General features: G+C 42.0%; 1 protein-coding gene across 1 annotated transcript; it reads right to left on the bottom strand.

The window, feature by feature from the left end:
- Window positions 1-817: 817 nt before the first annotated feature.
- Window positions 818-23,003, bottom strand: pstpip2 (proline-serine-threonine phosphatase interacting protein 2; the record flags this gene model as incomplete). The annotated part of the gene is made up of 14 exons (XM_084460131.1): window positions 818-873; window positions 980-1,017; window positions 1,641-1,725; window positions 9,779-9,875; window positions 11,312-11,410; window positions 11,601-11,680; window positions 11,866-11,911; window positions 13,500-13,598; window positions 16,713-16,775; window positions 17,239-17,345; window positions 17,563-17,597; window positions 19,253-19,327; window positions 21,749-21,849; window positions 22,971-23,003. The coding sequence occupies 14 exons, from the start codon at window positions 23,001-23,003 to the stop codon at window positions 818-820; spliced, it is 1,014 nt and encodes a 337-aa protein (XP_084316257.1).
- Window positions 23,004-24,783: the final 1,780 nt, after the last annotated feature.

Genomic DNA, 24,783 nt, shown 5'->3' with positions numbered 1-24,783 from the left:
TTCCCATGGCATTTATTTTCACTGCTCCCATGGAGGACTATGTCCAAGTCATGCCAAAAACCGAACAATATTCGGATTGCAATACATTTCACAGGAGAGCATACTGAGACACCCTAATTACACCCTATGCTTCCCATCTCGGAAAAAGCACATTTATCAAAGTTTAATGCATTTATGCGTGCCCCTTTTACCTCCATTGTAGCCCAGTGAGAGCCTGCAGAAAAACTGCAGCTAGCTCAATACAGGAATAATCAGTGAAATTATGGTCTCCATGGTTCAGGTTCATGGTAGACAGACCACAAAGAGGAATAATGTCTAAAATAGCACACTACCCTTTTAAAATGCACCATGACGGGACACAAAGTCGGACAGCCAGACAGACCAGTTGAACACAGTTTTTCTTCATCTCTTTATCAAAGCTTAAAAGGGCAGGCTCTCATGAATACAAATACATCCAAATACAATAAATACAAATATATAAATAGTTTTCACAATTTTTAAAAAACTTTACTAGAAATTGATTGTATAACGAATCACAACTCGGATGAGGATCTCTGTGTGGTGGTACCCATGGCGACCTGGCAGTTTTCTGATCAGCTTCATTGATTACTCCACAGCTGTGCTCTTTAACCTGAGGGTTCACACTGCATATACGGTCACATATTTATATTTACACACAAGAAAATACTATTTCCAGTCTCTTGTCAGGCATATGACACTTCTTTTAAACTGTTTAAACACAGTCGAAGGGACAACCTCAGTGTGTGTGTGTGTGTGTGTGTGTGTGTGTGTGTGTGTGTGTGTGTGTGTGTGTGTGCTAGAAGCGTATCAGGCTGTAGCCAGCGTCCTGGATGGTTGAGTAGGTCGTATCACCTGCAGAGCACAGTCAGAAACAAACCCTGTTAGAATGACAGTTGGAAATTCAAGACAGTTTGAAGCTGATAAAAACAACACATGACTACTCATTTATTCAACGTACTTTGGTTGCCCGGCGGTGGGGTAGGTAAAGCCCCCCTCCTGCATATTCACAAACACAAGACAAACACCTGTTCACCAGAGTCACAGTCAAGGACAGAGCTAATCAAAATTCTCACTATCAAAAAATTGTACCTCCTACAGTACCTGTTCTTCTTAAGCAATAAACCACGAGAGGCCGTGTGTTATAGTGATTTTATAACAGCTAGGGGGCGTTGTTAGGCGAAGCGGAGTGCCTAAAACTAGCTGTTATAAAATCACTATAACACACGGCCTCGAGTGGTTTATTGCTTTTAAACGTTGTATATGTTACTACAGCTATTAGTGTAAAATAAACACACAGCAATGTAAAATATTAACATTTATTCAAAACGAAGCATCATTCCCTCAATTCCGCCGAGCAAAATAGATCACCTAACAAAAGGGTTGCCAAGCAACAACAACAACTACAATGCATTGGATCAAACGGGAGGCAGGTTAATACTGAAAATGGAATGATATGCGGTCCCAGGTGTGTGTTACAAAGTATTTTAACACGGCTTCCAGCCAATCAGAATCAAGAACAAGAACTAACCGTTGTATAATTGTTCTTTTTAACATGTTCTAAGGCTTTTTCATCTCACAGGTAGAGAGCCTGGTTACTTCCTACTTCCTGTATCACCCACCTGGTGATGATTGTCGGGGGCTGCCTGGGGGGCGGGGCTACCGTGGGTCTCTGAGTGCAGTAGAAGTTCTCATACAAGACAGGAGCTGGAGAGGAACGGGTGGGGGGAGAGGAGTAGAGATGTAGTACTGTAGTACATTACATTACATTACAGTCATTTAGCAGACGCTTTTATCCAAAGCGACTAACAATAATTGCATTTAACGTAGGAAGAGCCAATGTACTACTACTTGCCAGAACTCAAAAGTGCATCTTCTTTCTAAAACAAGTGATTAAGAGCATAATCTAGTGCTGAAGGCAAAGTGCAAGAATCACAATCTAAGTAGTAGTAGTAAATATGAAGTACTTTAGTAGTAAAGATGAAGTACTTTAGTAGTAAAGATGTATTACTGTAGTAGTAAATATGAAGTACTTTAGTAGTAAAGATGTAGTACTGTAGTAGTAGAGATGTAGTACTGTAGTAGTAAAGATGTAGTATTGTAGTAGTAGAGATGTAGTACTGTAGTAGTAGAGATGCAGTACTGTAGTAGTAAAGATGTAGTACTGTAGTAGTAAAGATGTAGTACTGTAGTAGTAGAGATGTAGTACTGTAGTAGTGGAGATGTAGTACTGTAGTAGTAGAGATGTAGTACTGTAGTAGTAGAGATGTAGTACTGTAGTAGTAGAGATGAAGTACTGTAGTAGTAGAGATGTAGTACTGTAGTAGTAAAGATGATGTACTGTAGTAGTAGAGATGTAGTACTGTAGTAGTAAAGATGAAGTACTTTCGTAGTAGAGATGTAGTACTGTAGTAGTAGAGATGTAGTACTGTAGTAGTAGAGATGTAGTACTGTAGTAGTAAAGATGAAGTACTTTCGTAGTAGAGATGTAGTACTGTAGTAGTAGAGATGTAGTACTGTAGTAGTAAAGATGAAGTACTGTAGTAGTAAAGATGAAGTACTTTCTTAGTAAAGATGCATTACTGTAGTAGTAAAGATGTACTGTAGTAATAGAGATGTAGTACTGTAGTAGTAGAGATGTAGTACTGTAGTAGTAAAGATGTAGTACTGTAGTAGTAAAGATGTAGTACTGTAGTAGTAAAGATGTAGTACTGTAGTAGTAGAGATGTAGTACTGTAGTAGTAAAGATGTAGTACTGTAGTAGTAAAGATGTAGTACTGTAGTAGTAGAGATGTAGTACTGTAGTAGTAAAGATGTAGTACTGTAGTAGTAAAGATGTAGTACTGTAGTAGTAGAGATGTAGTACTGTAGTAGTAAAGATGAAGTACTTTAGTAGAAAATATGTAGTACTGTAGTAGTAAAGATGTAGTACTGTAGTAGTAGAGATGTAGTACTGTAGTAGTAAAGATGTAGTACTGTAGTAGTAAAGATGTAGTACTGTAGTAGTAAAGATGTAGTACTGTAGTAGTAAAGATGTAGTACTGTAGTAGTAAAGATGCAGTACTGTAGTAGTAAAGATGCAGTACTGTAGTAGTAGAGATGTAGTACTGTAGTAGTAAAGATGTAGTACTGTAGTAGTAGAGATGCATTACTGTAGTAGTAGATATGTAGTACTGTAGTAGTAGAGATGTAGTACTGTAGTAGTAGAGATGTAGTACTTTAGTAGTAAAGATGAAGTACTTTAGTAGTAGAGATGTAGTACTGTAGTAGTAGAGATGTAGTACTGTAGTAGTAAAGATGTAGTACTGTAGTAGTAAAGATATAGTACTGTAGTAGTAAAGATGTAGTACTGTAGTAGTAAAGATGAAGTACTGTAGTAGTAGAGATGTAGTACTGTAGTAGTAGAGATGTAGTACTGTAGTAGTAGAGATGCAGTACTGTAGTAGTAGAGATGTAGTACTGTAGTAGTAGAGATGTAGTACTGTAGTAGTAAAGATGAAGTACTGTAGTAGTAAAGATGTAGTACTGTAGTAGTAGAGATGTAGTACTGTAGTAGTAGAGATGTAGTACTGTAGTAGTAAAGATGAAGTACTGTAGTAGTAAAGATGTAGTACTGTAGTAGTAGAGATGTAGTACTGTAGTAGTAAAGATGATGTACTGTAGTAGTAAAGATGTAGTACTGTAGTAGTAGAGATGTAGTACTGTAGTAGTAGAGATGTAGTACTGTAGTAGTAAATATGTAGTAATGTAGTAGTAGAGATGTAGTACTGTAGTAGTAGAGATGTAGTACTGTAGTAGTAAAGATGTAGTAATGTAGTAGTAGAGATGTAGTACTGTAGTAGTAGAGATGTAGTACTGTAGTAGTAGAGATGTAGTACTGTAGTAGTAGAGATGTATTACTGTAGTAGTAGAGATGTAGTACTGTAGTAGTAGAGATGCAATACTGTAGTAGTAAAGATGTAGTACTGTAGTAGTAAAGATGAAGTACTGTAGTAGTAGAGATGTAGTACTGTAGTAGTAGAGATGTAGTAATGTAGTAGTAGAGATGTAGTACTGTAGTAGTAAAGATGAAGTACTGTAGTAGTAGAGATGTAGTACTGTAGTAGTAGAGATGAAGTACTGTAGTAGTAAAGATGTAGTACTGTAGTAGTAGAGATGCAGTACTGTAGTAGTAAAGATGAAGTACTGTAGTAGTAAAGATGAAGTACTGTAGTAGTAGAGATGTAGTACTGTAGTAGTAGAGATGTAGTACTGTAGTAGTAGAGATGTAGTATTGTAGTAGTAGAGATGTAGTACTGTAGTAGTAAAGATGAAGTACTGTAGTAGTAAAGATGTAGTACTGTAGTAGTAGAGATGCAGTACTGTAGTAGTAAAGATGAAGAACTGTAGTAGTCGAGATGTAGTACTGTAGTAGTAAAGATGTAGTACTGTAGTAGTAGAGATGTAGTAATGTAGTAGTAAAGATGAAGTACTGTAGTAGTAGAGATGTAGTACTGTAGTAGTAGAGATGTAGTACTGTAGTAGTAGAGATGTAGTATTGTAGTAGTAGAGATGTAGTACTGTAGTAGTAAAGATGAAGTACTGTAGTAGTAGAGATGTAGTACTGTAGTAGTAAAGATGTAGTACTGTAGTAGTAGAGATGTAGTACTGTAGTAGTAGAGATGTAGTACTGTAGTAGTAGAGATGTAGTACTGTAGTAGTAGAGATGTAGTAGAGATGTAGTACTGTAGTAGTAGAGATGTAGTAGAGATGTAGTACTGTAGTAGTAGAGATGAAGTACTGTAGTAGTAGAGATGTAGTAGAGATGTAGTACTGTAGTAGTAAAGATGTAGTAGAGATGTAGTACTGTAGTAGTAGAGATGTAGTACTGTAGTACATTACATTACATTACAGTCATTTAGCAGACGCTTTTATCCAAAGCGACTAACAATAATTGCATTTAACGTAGGAAGAGCCAATGTACTACTACTTGCCAGAACTCACAAGTGCATCTTCTTTCTAAAACAAGTGACTAAGAGCATAATCTAGTGCTGAAGGCAAAGTGCAAGAATCACAATCTAAGTAGTAGTAGTAAAGATGAAGTACTTTAGTAGTAAAGATGAAGTACTTTAGTAGTGAAGATGTATTACTGTAGTAGTAAATATGAAGTACTTTAGTAGTAAAGATGAAGTACTTTAGTAGTAAAGATGTATTACTGTAGTAGTAGAGATGTAGTACTGTAGTAGTAGAGATGTAGTACTGTAGTAGTAGAGATGTATTACTGTAGTAGTAGAGATGTAGTACTGTAGTAGTGGAGATGTAGTACTGTAGTAGTAAAGATGTAGTACTGTAGTAGTAGAGATGTAGTACTGTAGTAGTGGAGATGTAGTACTGTAGTAGTAAAGATGTAGTACTGTAGTAGAAGAGATGAAGTACTGTAGTAGTAGAGATGTAGTACTGTAGTAGTAGAGATGTAGTACTGTAGTAGTAAAGATGTAGTACTGTAGTAGTAAAGATGTAGTACTGTAGTAGTAGAGATGTAGTACTGTAGTAGTAAAGATGCATTACTGTAGTAGTAAAGATGTAGTACTGTAGTAGTAAAGATGTAGTACTTTAGTAGTAAAGATGTAGTACTGTAGTAGTAAAGATGTAGTACTGTAGTAGTAAAGATGTAGTACTGTAGTAGTAGAGATGTAGTACTGTAGTAGTAAAGATGTAGTACTGTAGTAGTAGCGATGTAGTACTGTAGTAGTAAAGATGTAGTACTGTAGTAGTAGAGATGTAGTACTTTAGTAGTAAAGATGTAGTACTGTAGTAGTAGAGATGAAGTACTGTAGTAGTAGAGATGTAGTACTGTAGTAGTAGAGATGTAGTACTGTAGTAGTAGAGATGTAGTACTGTAGTAGTAAAGATGAAGTACTTTCTTAGTAAAGATGCAGTACTGTAGTAGTAGAGATGTAGTACTGTAGTAGTAAAGATGAAGTACTGTAGTAGTAAAGATGTAGTACTGTAGTAGTAAAGATGTAGTACTGTAGTAGTAAAGATGTAGTACTGTAGTAGTAGAGATGTAGTACTGTAGTAGTAAATATGAAGTACTGTAGTAGTAGAGATGTAGTACTGTAGTAGTAGAGATGTAGTACTGTAGTAGTAGAGATGTAGTACTGTAGTAGTAGAGATGTATTACTGTAGTAGTAGAGATGTAGTACTGTAGTAGTAAAGATGTAGTACTGTAGTAGTAGAGATGTAGTACTGTAGTAGTAAAGATGTAGTACTGTAGTAGTAAAGATGTAGTACTGTAGTAGTAGAGATGTAGTACTGTAGTAGTAAAGATGAAGTACTGTAGTAGTAGAGATGTAGTACTGTAGTAGTAAAGATGTAGTACTGTAGTAGTAGAGATGTAGTACTGTAGTAGTAAAGATGTAGTACTGTAGTAGTAGAGATGTAGTACTGTAGTAGTAAATATGTAGTACTGTAGTAGTAAAGATGTAGTACTGTAGTAGTAGAGATGTAGTACTTTAGTAGTAAAGATGTAGTACTGTAGTAGTAGAGATGAAGTACTGTAGTAGTAGAGATGTAGTACTGTAGTAGTAGAGATGTAGTACTGCAGTAGTAGAGATGTAGTACTTTAGTAGTAAAGATGAAGTACTTTCTTAGTAAAGATGCAGTACTGTAGTAGTAGAGATGTAGTACTGTAGTAGTAAAGATGAAGTACTGTAGTAGTAAAGATGTAGTACTGTAGTAGTAAAGATGTAGTACTGTAGTAGTAAAGATGTAGTACTGTAGTAGTAGAGATGTAGTACTGTAGTAGTAAAGATGAAGTACTGTAGTAGTAGAGATGTAGTACTGTAGTAGTAAAGATGTAGTACTGTAGTAGTAAAGATGTAGTACTGTAGTAGTAGAGATGTAGTACTGTAGTAGTAGAGATGTAGTACTGAAGTAGTAAAGATGTAGTACTGTAGTAGTAAAGATGTAGTACTGTAGTAGTAGAGATGTAGTACTGTAGTAGTAGAGATGTAGTACTGTAGTAGTAGAGATGTAGTACTGTAGTAGTAGAGATGAAGTACTTTAGTAGTAGAGATGTAGTACTGTAGTAGTAGAGATGTAGTACTGTAGTAGTAGAGATGAAGTACTTTAGTAGTAGAGATGTAGTACTGTAGTAGTAGAGATGCAGTAATGTAGTAGTAGAGATGAAGTACTGTAGTAGTAAAGATGTAGTACTGTAGTAGTAAAGATGTAGTACTGTAGTAGTAGAGATGTAGTACTGTAGTAGTAGAGATGTAGTACTGTAGTAGTAAAGATGTAGTACTGTAGTAGTAGAGATGTAGTACTGTAGTAGTAGAGATGAAGTACTTTAGTAGTAGAGATGTAGTACTGTAGTAGTAAAGATGAAGTACTGTAGTAGTAGATATGTAGTACTGTAGTAGTAGAGATGTAGTACTGTAGTAGTAGAGATGTAGTACTGTAGTAGTAGAGATGTAGTACTGTAGTAGTAAAGATGTACTGTAGTAGTAGAGATGTAGTACTGTAGTAGTAGAGATGAAGTACTGTAGTAGTAAAGATGAAGTACTGTAGCAGTAGAGATGTAGTACTGTAGTAGTAAAGATGTAGTACTGTAGTAGTAGAGATGTAGTACTGTAGTAGTAGAGATGTAGTACTGTAGTAGTAGAGATGTAGTACTGTAGTAGTAAAGATGTAGTACTGTAGTAGTAGAGATGTAGTACTGTAGTAGTAAAGATGAAGTACTGTAGTAGTAAAGATGAAGTACTGTAGTAGTAAAGATGAAGTACTGTAGTAGTAGAGATGTAGTACTGTAGTAGTAAAGATGTAGTACTGTAGTAGTAGAGATGTAGTACTGTAGTAGTAGAGATGTAGTACTGTAGTAGTAGAGATGCAGTTATGTAGTAGTAGAGATGTAGGACTGTAGTAGTAGAGATGAAGTACTTTAGTAGTAGAGATGTAGTACTGTAGTAGTAAAGATGAAGTACTGTAGTAGTAGAGATGCAGTACTGTAGTAGTAGAGATGTAGTACTGTAGTAGTAGAGATGTAGTAATGTAGTAGTAGAGATGTAGTACTGTAGTAGTAGAGATGTAGTACTGTAGTAGTAGAGATGTAGTACTGTAGTAGTAAAGATGAAGTACTGTAGTAGTAGAGATGTAGTACTGTAGTAGTAAAGATGAAGTACTGTAGTAGTAGAGATGTAGTACTGTAGTAGTAAGGATGAAGTACTGTAGGAGTAGAGATGTAGTACTGTAGTAGTAGAGATGTAATACTGTAGTAGTAAAGATGTAGTACTGTAGTAGTAAAGATGAAGTACTGTAGTAGTAAAGATGTAGTACTGTAGTAGTAAAGATGTAGTACTGTAGTAGTAGAGATGCAGTAAAGATGTAGTACTGTAGTAGTAAAGATGAAGTACTTTAGTAGTAAAGATGCATTACTGTAGTAGTAAAGATGAAGTACTGTAGTAGTAAAGATGAGGTACTGTAGTAGTAAAGATGAAGTACTGTAGTAGTAGAGATGTAGTACTGTAGTAGTAGAGATGTAGTACTGTAGTAGTAGAGATGTAGTACTGTAGTAGTAAAGATGTAGTACTGTAGTAGTAGAGATGTAGTACTGTAGTAGTAGAGATGTAGTACTGTAGTAGTAGAGATGTAGTACTGTAGTAGTAGAGATGCAGTACTGTAGTAGTAGAGATGCAGTACTGTAGTAGTAGAGATGTAGTACTGTAGTAGTAAAGATGTAGTACTGTAGTAGTAGAGATGTAGTACTGTAGTAGTAAAGATGTAGTACTGTAGTAGTAAAGATGTAGTACTGTAGTAGTAGAGATGTAGTACTGTAGTAGTAGAGATGTAGTACTGTAGTAGTAGAGATGCAGTACTGTAGTAGTAGAGATGTAGTACTGTAGTAGTAAAGATGTAGTACTGTAGTAGTAGAGATGTAGTACTATAGTAGTAAAGATGTAGTACTGTAGTAGTAAAGATGTAGTACTGTAGTAGTAGAGATGTAGTACTGTAGTAGTAGAGATGTAGTACTGTAGTAGTAGAGATGCAGTACTGTAGTAGTAGAGATGCAGTACTGTAGTAGTAGAGATGTAGTACTGTAGTAGTAAAGATGTAGTACTGTAGTAGTAGAGATGAAGTACTGTAGTAGTAGAGATGTAGTACTGTAGTAGTAAAGATGTAGTACTGTAGTAGTAGAGATGTAGTACTGTAGTAGTAGAGATGCAGTACTGTAGTAGTAGAGATGTAGTACTGTAGTAGTAAAGATGTAGTACTGTAGTAGTAAAGATGTAGTACTATAGTAGTAAAGATGTAGTACTATAGTAGTAAAGATGTAGTATTATAGTAGTAAAGATGTAGTACTGTAGTAGTAAAGATGAAGTACTTTAGTCGTAAAGATGTAGTACTATAGTAGTAAAGATGTAGTACTATAGTAGTAAAGATGTAGTACTGTAGTAGTAAAGATGAAGTACTGTAGTAGTAAAGATGAAGTACTTTAGTAGTAAAGATGAAGTACTGTAGTAGTAAAGATGTAGTACTGTAGTAGTAAAGATGAAGTACTGAAGTAGTAATAGCAATACCCCTGGACCTATTTATTGCATATATTGGATTTTTTTTTTTTTTTTTTTTTTTTTTACAAAAAGTGTAGTAAATCAAACTGATTTAAAGGTTCCCAAACTGACAATTCACTTTTGCCAGTTCACAACAGTAGTAGTAGTAAAGAAGTGTACAGTACAGTATTGTAGAAGTAAAGATGTAGTACTGTAGTAGTAAAGATGTGTACCTGGAGGTTTTTCTCCTGTCTGCCGGAGGTTGATGAAATGTTCAATATCCTCCTGGATGTTACACTGCTCCAGAGACTTCCTAACCTCCTCATATAACTGCACGCACACACACACACGCACGCACACACACACACACACACACACACACACACACACACACACACACACACACACACACACACACACACACACACACACACACACACACACACATGCACACACACACACACACACACACACCAACGTTTACAGAGGTGACTTCTGCAATCAGGAGTCTTAAAAACAACTAGAAAGGGTGCTCAGAGAGCACAGGCCTCCGCCCATTAATGCATTTTGTTGGTGTAATCGAGTTGAAAAGGTTAAACTCCCCCTCCAGTTTTCACCATCAGCGCTACACGCCTCAAGGTCGTTGAGCAGTTTTGCTACGTCGGCAGTATACCGACTCCTACACGCCAGATTGACAATGACATGGTCCGGGTCCGCATCAACCTGGCCTCCTCTGCCTTTGGTAGACTGCTTGAAAAAAAAACACCTCAGAACCTCAACGAAAGTTGCGGTCTACAAGGCGGTGTGTGTCTCCGTCCGATTTACGGATCAGAAGCCTGGACAGCCTCCCGCCGTCACCCCCGTCACCCTGACGCATTCAACATCAGATGCCTCCAGGACGGCGTCACCTGGCAATGTCCTCAAAATGTCCTCATACGGACATTTTACAGCGTACCGAGTCTATAAGTATCGAGGCGACCTTAGCGCAGATGCAACTCCGGTGGGTTGACCATCAGGATGCCGATTGGCCGTCAGGTGCTTTATGGTCAGCTCCTGTAAAATGATAAATGGACTGCACTTATATAGCGCTTTTCCACCTTAGCGGCACTCAAAGCGCTTTACAACGGCCTCTCATTCACCCATTCACACACACATTCACACACCAATGGCGGTAGCTGCCATGCAAGGTGCTAACCTGCTCATTGGGAGCAATTTGGGGGTTAGGTGTCTTGCTCAAGGACACTTCGACATGTGGACAGTCGGAGCTGGGATTCGAACCGCTGACCCTTCGATCACTGAACGAGCCGCTCTACCAACTGAGCTACAGCCGCCCCTCCGCCGCCCCTCCTGTCAGTCAGCAGGAAGCCCGGAGGTCAAAATCTGCGGTACGAAGACCAACTGGAAGGGACACTAAAAAGGTGCAACGTCAACCCCGATGATCTGGAGGCAGCTGCAGCAAATGGACCACTTTGGCGTTCCCTGTGCCGGAATGGGGTCAATGCAATCAACAACGGAGGGACCGGCGCCAGCGAAGACAACCCCCTGCACCTTCCCAGCCTCCCGATCCAAGTCACATGTCCCCCCTGTGGCTTCAGGATCGGCTTCGTACTCACATAGAGTGGCACATTGGCGCCGGCAACAATAGCCACTGACATGTTCAACGCAGACCGATTGGAAGCTACGTCGTGTTTGACTACGATGGATGTGGCAGAGAGAGAGTGTGTGTGTGTGTGTGTATGTGTGTGTGTGTGTGTCCGTGTGTTTACCTCGTCGCTGGTGACACACTGCTGGGAGAGGTGGTTGAGGTGCGTCCACACCACATTCCTCAAAGTGTTGATCCTCTCCACCTCTATCTTCTCAAATACCTGCATACACACACAAACACACACACACACACACACACACACCTGAACATCTGCACACAGAAACACAAACTGCACACAAGAGGAACACACACACATCTGAACACAGGCACACAGACACACACACATGCACACACACACACACACCTGAACACAGGAACACACACACCTGTCCCTAAGCTCCGCCCCCTACCTCACAGGACTTCACATGCTCGTCCTGCCAGTTCTCCTTGATCTTCCCCAGCACCGTCACGTTCTGCATGTACATCCTGTCTGCCAGACCAAACAGGAAGTGACACAATTACAGGCCACACAGTTAGAGAAATAGCGTGCACTGGCTACAAAGCCTAATATTATAGTGTATCTGCCAGGCCTGCTGTTTGTTTGTGCTAGTCTGTCTGTGTTGCTGTTGTTGTTGTTGTTGTTGTTGTTGCTGTTGTTGTTGTTGTTGTTCTCACCAGCTTCCTCTGCTGACTGCTTGGCTTGTTGGGTTTTAGCGAACAGCTAAAACACAGAAACAATGATCAATCAGTCAGTCAGTCAAGTCAGTCAGTCAGTATATCAATTAACCAATCAGCCATTAAATCAATCAATACAATAATCTGTCAACTAATCAGTAAAACAGGTATTGTATTTTATATAGTTGGAAAGCCTGTTTAGTCACCTGGTAGAACTCGTTGCATTCATGGATCGTGCATTCGTGGAATGAGCAACACAGCTAAACGTGTGGTTGAAAATATGCAAAAAACCCCTGCAATATTCTTCTGTTGGTATTCACTCTTGTTTTGAGTTGCTTGGTGGATTGGATGATTTCACTCTCCCACAGTAATGAGGAAAAAACAAGGCCACAGTAAACATGTTGTCCCCCACACAAGATGCATCTTCCTTTGAGGCAATGATGGAGTGAAAATCTAGAATTTATTTGTGTGCGTTTGTGCGGCCAACTCAAAGTCCCGCCCCCTTCGGCTGTCGCTGGGTGGCGGACAACAACACATACAGTATTGGTTAATTTTACACTGTCAGGGACCTCAGTAGCGTGTGGAGATCCATACACAGCCACAACAGAAGAATATTGCAGGGGATTTTGGCACATTTTTTGGGGGCGCTATCCACACATTTAGCTGTGTTGCTCATTCCATGAATGCACGATCCTTACAAGTTGTACCTTGTTGTAAAGATGACTAATCGGGCTTTCCAACGATATTAAATACAATACCGATTGGTATTATTAAAGGGAGAAATAATTGACCGAAATAACATTTCCGAACTATTTTTGAGGAGTTAATATTAATGCAGCACATTTTTAACGAGGAATCAAATGCCTCTGTCTCTCTGTGTCTTTGGTCTCTCTGTCTCTCTGTGTCTCTCTGGGTCTCTAGCCCAGCAGCACATGATCACCTTTCCTGGATGCAGAAGGAAGTAGGTACGATAAATACAAAGAAACTTCCTTTGGCTTACCTAGCCTCCCATATCTAACCTAGCCTCACCTATCCTAACCTAGCCAGCGCTGACGTGCCTTCTCTTGGTAGACCTACGGTGCTGACGTACAGTACCTTCTCACGGGAGACCTATGGCGCTGATGTACCTTCTCACAGTACACCTACAGTGCTGATGTACCTTTTCACAGTGGTGCTGACGTAAAGTACCTTCTCATGGTAGACCTACAGTGCTGACGTACCTTCTCACAGTAGACCTACGATGCTGGCGTACAGTATCTTCTCACGGTAGACCTACGGTGCTGACGTACCTTCTCACAGTAGACCTACGATGCTGGCGTACAGTATCTTCTCACGGTAGACCTACGGTGCTGACGTATCTTCTCACAGTAGACCTACGATGCTGGCGTACAGTATGTTCTCACGGTAGACCTACGGTGCTGACCTACCTTCTCACAGTAGACCTACGATGCTGGCGTACAGTATCTTCTCACGGTACACCTACAATGCTGACGTACCTTCTCACAGTAGACCTACGATGCTGGCGTACGGTATCTTCTCACGGTAGACCTACAGTGCTGACGTACCTTCTCACAGTAGACCTACGATGCTGGCGTACAGTATCTTCTCACGGTAGACCTACGGTGCTGACCTACCTTCTCCAGCTGCTTGGAGTTGGTGGTGCTGGCGTTACGGTTCATGTTCTGTTCCATTTCCTCCTTGTCTCGACATTTCTGGTCGTATGTCTTCTTCGACTGGGGGAGTAGGGGGAGTGAACAGTTAGAAGGGTCGGCGAGGGTGGGGGGGGGGGTTGAGATGAGGAGAAAGGGGTGTGGTTAGACGAGAAGAGGGTGGAGAGGGATGAGGGTGAGGGGTTGACATGGCTAGGGAGATGGGTGAGGCAGGTGAGGGCGCCTCCGTCTTTCTCAAACTCTAACTCCGGTATGCTCCTTTTTCGGTCGCTGTAAAACAATTGGAAACATGTCGGAATAAATACGACATGATCGGTCGGTCGGTCGACTACACTTTGTTTACATGTATGGAGCCCGATGTTTCACAGGTGGTTGACATGGCAACGTGGCCCAACATGCCATGACCCAAACAGTGTCCAGTCTTGTCTGTCCAGGGAATGTCTCTTTGGCACGATGGCCTCAAATCTAATCAGAGCCCACAGCTGCAGCTCTTCCGGACAACCCAGCAGTCCACCGGGCTCAGAGTGCTTAGAGAGAGTCGAGTTGACGGTATGCCAGTGGATTTATTACACTGATCTGCTAAAAGTAAAAATATGTCATGTTTTCCCTGAAATCTGTGTACGTAAACAACCATTGCTTTGCATCAGTAAAATAGGGACTGTTTTATCTAGACATATGATTGTTTTACAATGTTGATTTTATCACACTGTACTTAACACTGCTCACACTCTGCACACTCACTGTACTTACACTCACCACACTCCATTCTATATATAGTACTGTACATATATTGCTTTTGTGCCTCCCTTTTTTTTTTAACAGTATATCGTAATTTGTACATTGCACTGTATTTGTTAGCGCTGTTTTTTGTATTGTACTTTGTATTTGCACTGTTTTTGTACTGTTTTGCCCTGTCATATCTTTGCACCCTGTCCTTTGTCCCTAGTCAAATTCCAAGTATTTGTGAACCATATACTGTACATGCCTAATAAGCAGATCTTGAATCTTGATGTGTTTATGAGACATAATTGTGTCGATATGTCTTTATCTTGTTAATGTGTGACAGGATATGTGAGAACACACACCTCACTTTGGCGTAAGCACTAGATTATGCTTTTAGTCTCGTTTAGTAAGGAGATGCACTTGTGAGTTCTGGTAGAGTAGAGACTTCCTACGTTAAATGCAATTATATTGTAAGTCGCTTTGGATAAAAGCGTCTGCTAAATGACTGTAATGTAATGTAGTCTTGTGTTCCTTCAAAACTTCCCCTTTGAGAAGAGAGGTGCCCCCACTGTTCACTTCCTGATCTCATTACAGAGACTTCCCCCTGGCTCTGCTGTGGTCGCACCATCCATGACGTTACTATTCAACAAACAAACCTTCTCACCACAAGAACACAACCGAAACTGCCTGCCAGGCTCATTAAACTCAGAAGCAAGCCACTTCTAACACTTTTCATTCTAGACCTCTAGACCAGCACAGATAGACAGATAAACCTCTAGACCAGGAAATAGATGGACAGATAACCAGATAACCTCTAGACCAGCATAGATGGACAGATAACCTCTAGACCAGCATAGATAGACAGATAAACCTCTAGACCAGGACACCTCTAGACCAGGACATAGATGGACAGATAACCCTCTAGACCAGGACATAGATGGACAGATAACCCTCTAGACCAGGACACCTCTAGACCAGGACATAGATGCACAGATAACCTCTAGAACAGGACATAGATGCACAGATAACCTCTAGACCAGGACATAGATGCACAGATAACCTCTAGACCAGGACACCTCTAGACCAGGACACCTCTAGACCAGGACACCTCTAGACCAGGACATGGATGGACAGATAACCCTCTAGACCAGGACATAGATGGACAGATAACCATCTAGACCAGGACATGGATGGACAGATAACCATCTAGACCAGGACATAGATGGACAGATAACCATCTAGACCAGGACATGGATGGACAGATAACCTCTAGACCAGGACACCTCTAGAACAGGACATAGATGCACAGATAACCCTCTAGACCAGGACACCTCTAGACCAGGACATAGATGGACAGATAACCCTCTAGACTAGGACATAGATGCACAGATAACCCTCTAGACCAGGACATAGATGCACAGATAACCCTCTAGACCAGGACACCTCTAGACCAGGACATAGATGCACAGATAACCCTCTAGAACAGGACATAGATGCACAGATAACCTCTAGAACAGGACATAGATGCACAGATAACCTCTAGACTAGGACACCTCTAGAACAGGACATAGATGCACAGATAACCTCTAGACCAGGACACCTCTAGACCAGGACACCTCTAGACCAGGACATGGATGGACAGATAACCCTCTAGACCAGGACATGGATGGACAGATAACCTCTAGACCAGGACACCTCTAGACCAGGACATAGATGGACAGATAACCCTCTAGACCAGGACATGGATGGACAGATAACCTCTAGACCAGGACACCTCTAGACCAGGACATAGATGGACAGATAACCTCTAGACCAGGACATAGATGGACAGATAACCCTCTAGACCAGGACATAGATGGACAGATAACCTCTAGAACAGGACATAGATGGACAGATAACCTCTAGAACAGGACATAGATGGACAGATAACCTCTAGACCAGGACATAGATGGACATATAACCTCTAGACCAGGACATAGATGGACAAATAACCTCTAGACCAGGACACCTCTAGACCAGGACATAGATGGACAGATAACCTCTAGACCAGGACATAGATGGACAGATAACCTCTAGACCAGGACATAGATGGACAGATAACCTCTAGACCAGGACACCTCTAGACCAGGACATAGATGGACAGATAGCCCTCTAGACCAGGACATAGATGGACAGATAACCAGATAACCTCTAGACCAGCATAGATAGACAGATAAACCTCTAGACCAGGACACCTCTAGACCAGGACATATACACACACACAATAAAGGTTTGATGGATGGATGGATGGATGGATGGACGGACGGACGGACGGACGGACGGACGGACGGACAGATAGATAGATAGATAGATAGATAGATATTGACTTGGGCTCTTGGGGTCAATGGTTCTGAGGGCCCTCCAAGAACAGACAGGACAGGTGACAGAGCAGTAAAGACAGAACCTCCATCTTACCTCGATGGTTTTCTTGAACTGCGTGGCCCTCTGCTTGTGCATGGCATCCATTTGCTGTTCCACCTGGGAGGACACACAGACACAGAGAGTTCAGGCCCAAACCCCAGTCTCCTGCTTGACGCTACACTGAGAAGGGTTCTTCCATCTGGAACCTTTATAAGGAGCGTTTCACCACAGACATCACACAAGGTTCCACGTGTGATCAATGTGACATTCCTTTCATTTCCTGTTTAGAAGCACTGTCACCGTAAACGCCTGTCCTGTTAAGCCTGTTAAGGCCAGCCACTCCTCGTTATAAATACCGCCCACACGTGTCAATGCTACTTTTCCAGTGGCGTAGCTAGCTGAAGTGGTGTTTACGAGTAGTCACATGCGTTTGTAAATCAGATGAGGTCAGCAGTTCTAGTGGAGGTGATGATTACCTTAATCCTAGCTTCTTGCTGCAACTACAACTGTTGATCTGAGTGAGAGTGTGTTTGCTTTGCATTCCAGGTCATCCCTCCTGCATGCGTGCCTGTTAGATTACCTTCTTCTTGGCCTCCTTCTGCCTCTCTCTGAACTCTTCCAGCTTCCTCACCTCTTCTCTCATGGTCTGGGAGAGCTGCAGGTGGGCCAGACTCACGTGCTCCGTCTCTGCGCAGTCCAGGACACACACACACACACACACACACACACACACACACACACACACACACACATCAGGAGGAGCAATAGCCCCCGGTAGAGGCATCGCTGCGCAGTCGCTTCAACCCCCGTCAAAGAATTTTTACTTTTTTACTAACTAATTTTTAAGCTTTTTTACTAATGTTTCACAGACATCTGGATAGTTTTGGGATTTTCGAACACTTACGCAGTTTGAACATGTCCAGTGATCTCTTCAGCGTGCTGAATAAACAAAAGACGAAGAAAAACAACGACAAAAACACAAAGGAAAGAGCAAAGTCACGTATGAGGCAGCCCCGGAGTCACATGACGTGAAAACTGCTGACAGGGAGGCTGAAACACTCACACTTCTCCTTCACAGCTCTCTTCCCTCTCAACGGAGGAAAGGAGAACCTGCCCTTTCTGCCTTTCACACACACACACACACACACACACACACACACACACACACACACACACACACACACACACACACACACATATGCACACACACACATGCACACACAACTATACAATACAACTCAGATATCCTGTACATGTGGTTATATTAAGTGTGTGTGTGTGTGTGTGTGTGTGTGTGTGTGTGTGTGTGTGACTGTTGGAACCACAGATGACCTGCTAGTGTGGTCTTGTCATACCTAGCTAAGCAGAAGAGAGAGAGAGAGCTGTACTGTATATGAAAAGATATATATATATATAGGAGAGTGCTACAATAGACGGTGAGTAAAAGTAGAAAATCAGGTGCACATCAAAGGATAAGAAAATATAACAATAAAAAGTGACTGTCCAGCTTACTCAAAAAGGTGTGAGACGCAGTCAAATGAGTATCCTGAGACACTCTGATAAGTTCAAATTCCTTTCTTGTGCACGGGACCAACGCGTTTCGACTTCGATAGTCTTCATCAGGGTGTGTGGTAGGACAAAAGGTGCAAGTGAGTCCATTTAAAGGTTAATGGGAGGTCATGTGACTAGATGAACACTTAGAGAGACCGTCCTATTGTATACCTTTCTACCATAATAGTGAAATCAACAACGTAGAAAGCAATACACATCACAAACAAAGCAAACAAATTGCATAAAAGGACAAAGATGATAAACTTCAAACAATTTAAAAGAATATATATTAAAACTAAGGTTGGCCAACCTCTAATTTTGCATGAATGCCAAACTGTATACAAAACACCAAAACATCTCCAGCATGTATAGGCATATGGCACAAGAGTCCGTTATCAAAGGTGAGTTATGTGCGGCTGCACAAGTGTGTGTGTGTGTGTGTGTGTGTGTGTGTGTGTGTGTGTGTGCGAATGTGGCAGTGGATATGGGGCAGTGAAAAACTCCATGATAGAAAAAGTAAAAAATAAAGAAAAGGGAGAGAATTGGGAAATGTTTACAGAAAGGGGGAGTGGTCAGTTCCAGTGCGAACTAGAATGGAGAAGTAAGACGCCTCCTTCCCTCCACTAGTCTGGGGGTCCACCTTGGGCAAGTGGTAGTACCCCCTAGCCCCCCTACCTGGGGTTACAGGTAAAACCCCTGATGGACCAAGACCTAAGAGGAAGAGAGACCCGGCCCGGAGGAAGCCCGGGGCCCTCGTCTGGAGCCAGGCCCAGACGGAGGGCCCGCCTGCGAGCGCCTGGTGGCCGGGCTTACCATGGAGCCCGGCTGGGCCCACCTCTTGGATTCTTGGGAATTACCTCTATCCAATCATTTATCAGAGTGCCTCAAGATACTCCTCTGACTGCGTCTCACACCTTTTTGAGTAAGCTGGACGGTCACTTTTTATTGTTATACTGTATAAGACTCCGATCAACACTGTTACTGACCCACAAACTGTACACACACACACACACACACACACACACACACACAAATAGACTTACTTCCTTTCACTGTGTCCACACACCTTCTTGGAGAGACCCAGGAGCTCTTTGGCATACTTCTCCTCTATAGATGCTCTGAAACACACAACCCCACGCACACACACACACACACACACACAACATGTGTGATCCCGTGTGTGTGTCAGATGGATGTGTCCGGGCGTGTGTGTGTGTGTCAGATGTATGTGTCCGGGCGTGTGTGTGAGTGTGTGTGTGTGTCAGATGTATGTGTCCGGGCGCGTGTGTGTGTCAGATGTATGTGTCCAGGTGTGTGTGTGTGTGTCAGATGTATGTGTCCGGGCGTGTGTGTGTGTGTGTGTGTGTGTGTGTGTGTGTGTGTGTGCCAGATACAGGCACGCTGATCCTCGGTTGGCTTTTAGCTTATCCTTCTTTGCACTAACATTCTGTACTCACTCTTTGCACTGTCCTGTCTCGTCCCTGCACCCTGTCCAATGTTGTCTCCATGTTATGAACCACGACCATTACATTACATTATATTACAGTCATTTAGCAGACACTTTTATCCAAAGCGACTAACAATAATTGCATTTAACGTAGGAAGAGCCAATGTACTACTACTTGCCAGAACTCACAAGTGCATCTTCTCTCTAAAACAAGTGACTAAGAGCATAATCTAGTGCTGAAGGCAAAGTGCAAGAATCACAATCTAAAGTACAGTGCAATATAATATAATACAATACGACCGAAAGCAAATACCTAGTACGTTGACAAACTGCATGGCAATAAACAAATTCAGATTCAGATTATAGAGAACTGAAGACACACTTTTCTCTAAAAGTGGCAAAATTGGCAACATTATGACAAAAATGTGCCTCTGTGGTAACTTGGTGGTAATGACAAGCAGTGTTACCTTGACGTTTTCAAGATTGTAGCATTGTTTTGTTTTGCAGGGAAAAGTTATCTTGGTGGATGAGGCTTGATTTCGGTACTCTGTAGTGTCTTTCCTGGAGAGACCGACTCAGCTCTGTATGTATCTCCTGGAGAGACCGGCTCAGCCAAGTCTACTTGTTCTATCAGTTCACATCCATGACCTTACTCTACCTCTACAGCATAGTGGTGAGGAATGTGGGTCAGTGTGTGTGTGTGTGTGTGTGTGTGTGTGTGTGTGTGTGTGTGTGTGTATAGATGACAAGTTAACTCAGGGAAAACAGGTGCTTTCGCTTTCACTAACTGAAATTATAACCACAATAGTCATCCTTTATGTCCCAAGTGTGACACCGTAGCCTTTGGACCCCTGGAGCAAATGGACAGAGAGTTGGATTCGATTCTACTTCAGTCTATTCTATTGTATTCTATTCTGCAGCTATAGGCAGGTCTGCGTTATTGTGGTTGGCTTAATGATTCCACTTGGGAAGAAGGACATACTAAAAAAAATCAATATGAAAAATTGTCATTATTCAAATATTAACTCTGATATTTTTAAAAATCTCCTGTTACCGTATTTTTTTCTTTTGACCATGATAGGGTTTAAAACAGGCCAGGAACTAAAATAAACAAACAAAACAACATAAGACCGGTCTGAAGAAGTCATGTAGGTCTAGAGTATTGATTTCAGACAGAGAGACACATTCTAAACTGTAGAACTTGAGATCTAACAGAGCAGCAGTGTTTTTAAAGTTCTCCGAAATAGAGGAAATGGTCGATCTAGCAGCTTCACCGTGAGCTCACACAGAAACACCCCAGACACCGTGAGATGGGGGTTCCTGTAAACCCAGAGAGAGGACAGAGTCTACATAGAGTAGCTACACTCTGGTCACACATTAGCATGTAGCGACACGGAGTGACGTGAATAACTGCTTGGAAATATTGTATTCAAGCCTTGAGGGAAACACCCTTATGCCTCAACAAAACTATCCTACAACTAAACACTGACTGACTGACTGACTGACTGACTGACTGGCTGACTGACTGACTGACTGACTGCATGCCTGACTTGCTGATTGGTTAACTACTGACTGACTGACTGACTGACTAGGCATAAATGCATTTTACACTGAACTGGTTACACTCAGATACCCAGCAAACACGCAACGTCAGGGAGACGTTCAGATCATGTCTTAATAACGTCCGTCGGTCCAGAGCCCCATTTGTACGTCTGCTGGACGTACAAATGGCCTCAATATTCAAACGTCTGGCTTGGACCCCTCTAAGACGTCTGTGGACGTGCAAAACGGGTCCAATATCTGAACGTTAAAAAAAAACATTCATTCTGGCTCCTAATTGGATGTCTTTGGACGTCCGAAAAAGACAAAAAAGACGTTTAAAAGACGTCTTTTAGACGTGTCTTTGCTCAGTGGGTATAATTTCAACGGCCCGACATCTATCTGCCCCTGCTGATCTGCTTCTCTGGGTGGTTCCAGACCTCTCTCTGCGTGGACGTCTTCTGGCTGGTCAACTGCCTGCGTACTCTGTATCTGCACGGCCTCTTGTCTCTGGATGTCTGCTCTGGAGGGTTTGTAACGTGTGCTTTCTCACCTGGCTTTCAGGAACTCTTCCACCTCCTTGCAGGTCCTCCTGCCGTCACCGAGGTGCTGTAGGATGATGTCGTATCCTCCGGTGCTGGTCAGCTCAGAGTTCTGATAACATGGGGGGGATTGAGAGACTCAGGCGGGATGAGAGGCGAGGGAGAGACCTACATAGTTCCACTGTGAGAGAAACGAAGGCTGCTGGACTCAAAACACCTCATACCCAAGTCTTAAGAGAAACTGCACTTACAAATCTGGTTATTTAACAGATGTTTATGTTGCGACTTATGATGTTTTGAACAAGTGTTGGAGTTAAGTACCTTGCTCAAGGGCACAACGGTATAGGCAATAGCTGTCAAGTGAACTGGCCAGGTTTTAAACCAGCAACCTTTCAGTCACTGGTCATTCTACCACTGGGCGGGGCTGCCCCCACACCCACTGCACCCCTTATAAAGACCCTTCCCTACGGTGTCCATATTAGGACATCCTCACACCTCAGACGAAAAGGCATCAGTCCTCAGACAAAAGATTGTCAGTTCTGGTGACTTACACTAAAAGGCATCACACCTCGGATGAAACGGCCTCACTCCTCAAACGAAAAGTTGTCAGTTCTCGTGTCTCACACTAAAAGGCATCACTCCTCAAATTAAAGTCGCACAGAAATGAAAAAAAGCATTCTGTCCCATTTTGGTTCACATAATTGGTCATAGTGTTCACTCACTCACACCTACAGCATCAAATATCCTATTCAAACAACATCCAGAGAGCTGTGTGTTGCTTTGAATTCTATCCCGTAAAAAAGACACTGCTCATGGCATAAATGATAGTTGAGGGAGAGATCAACAGACACACACCAGACTGTTGGTGATGAGGTGAAGTCACACATTCAACTAGTATTTAAGAACAAATAAATGGACGTTTTAAAACTGAGATTCCCTGTAATTTCAGTCTACTGTGCCGTGACAGCCTATAATCAATCCGACCTCATGTAATTCACTGGTTATTTGAGAGCCTAGAGAGGGTGGGGGAAAGTACGCACGTCAATCCACGATGAACAGTTCATTAATGCTAAGCATCTTCTAAAATAAATAAACAGAATCTAACTGACTTTTCGACCATTCATGTTTCAAGATAGTCTATTTATCACATTGGGTGCTTAGGTTTGAATAACACACATTGCATATAACCTAATTTATAGGCTAATGTATTAATAATACCCTACGACGACTTACCCAAAAGTAATCCTTAAAGTGGAGCTCTCTCATGGTGGAGGAGGACAGAAGCGACAGAAGACGGTTCCTCGGGTCAGAGCGAGATTGTCACGGAATGGACTCTCCGGTGCTCGGTGACCGTTGAGACTGCGCGTACTGAGGAAGTTGGCGAGGGAGGGAGGAGTGCTTGGGTTTTTAGAAATCGGGTAGTTCCGCTTGGCGGATTTTATAATATGGTTCTGTGGCTTTTATGACTTAGAGCCTATAAAGTCAGATTAAACACTGATGCATCAGCTCAGTTGCCCGTTCAGGAGTGCATTTTACGCACCGTCACCGGAGTGCGCTCCGACGCACGGTGTCCTGTCACTGCGGACCTAGGCGACCCTGCCATCTCCATCTCCATCTCAAATCAAACACAGATGTTTGTATCTCACACCCCGGGGACATGAGATCTTCCATTCCATTCAATTAATTCTCCGTTTCAAATGAGCAGCAATAACTAGGCTACAGGGCATCCAGAGAACTTGTAAAATTGTACATCTGACTTTTTCAAACGTTTCCTTTTATCCCACCATATAATATTAGAGGCCTTATACATTGGTTGTAGGTGACACCTTCTGGTCATCTAATGTACAGACAAGGAACTAGATTACGCAATGAAGGACGTCATCTTTATATTGGTCAACAACTTCCTTTTTTCAATATAGCCACTTGCACTTCCCCATAATATAATTGGTGTATTAGGCCTATCCTATAACAAGGCTATAACAAACCAAAATGCTTAAAAGTGGCTAAAACGCAATCGATTGCTGTAGTGCCCCCGTGGCCAGATGAGGTTCATATTGCGTGTATGCCCTACTAACACAGTGGGTTGCAGCAACGTTGCACATAAGTTGTACTTAGGTAAGTTGCAACGTTACCATCAGGCGATGTTGTGACAACGTCCATCTAGGGTCGAACATAACTGTACCCTCCTAAGTCTAATTAGACTTTACTGCAACGTTGCAGAAACATTGGCAACATGGGTGTCTGCAACGTCATTAAATAATGACGTTGTATTACAGTCCTATTAGGCTAGCAATCGGGCTATCCCGTGACGTCACTACCAAACTGCCTAGAACTCTATGACGCACACAAAGTTGGTGTTTTGTCAAAAGAGCCTTGCAAACCGTGACGTCACAGAGCGGCCTTGTGACGTGGGCCAGGAGGAGTATAAAAGCCAGAGAGCGACAGAGGAAGAGCAGCCAGAGAGAGAGAGAGGGGGGCGTCTCCCTCTCCCTCCCTGGCTCTCTCTCGTGGGCCAGAGAGAGAGAGAGAGGAGAAGGAGATATCATCTTGACATCTCCTCCTCCTCCTCCCCCCTTTCAGGTTCACAGAGAGAGATCTTGGTTCTCTCTCAGTGAGCCAGAGAGGGGGGGGTGGAGATGTCTAGATGGTATCTCCTTCTCCTCTCTCTCTCTCTCTGGACCACTGAGAGAGAGTCAGGGAGAGAGAGAGAGATGTCCTCTTCTCTCTCTCTCCTCTTCCATGGCTCGGAGGAGGAGGCGGTGGTGGTGGCAAATTATAAAAACTAAATAAAACATTTTTTTTTTTATAATAAAAACTGATTCTGATTCTGATTCTAATTGTAAGCTATAGTGATAAGATAAGATATCCATGTTAGCATATAGGAGTACTGTTATAGTTACTGTTAGCACTTCAGACTTCCACTGTGTCATCATCTGCTGGCCTCCCAGAGCAACCGACGGATTTCCAACCGGAGGTTTCGCGTCGCCCTGATTCAACCAGGTGTTCTGCGGAATTCTGTGACCATCAGTGACCAGATCCAGATCAG

Source organism: Borostomias antarcticus (genome assembly GCF_949987555.1).
Source record: "Borostomias antarcticus genome assembly, chromosome: 30".
Lineage (NCBI taxonomy): Eukaryota > Metazoa > Chordata > Actinopteri > Stomiiformes > Stomiidae > Borostomias > Borostomias antarcticus.
The sequence above is the reverse complement of the archived record's forward strand: the minus strand, read 5'-3'. Positions and strand labels throughout refer to the sequence as shown.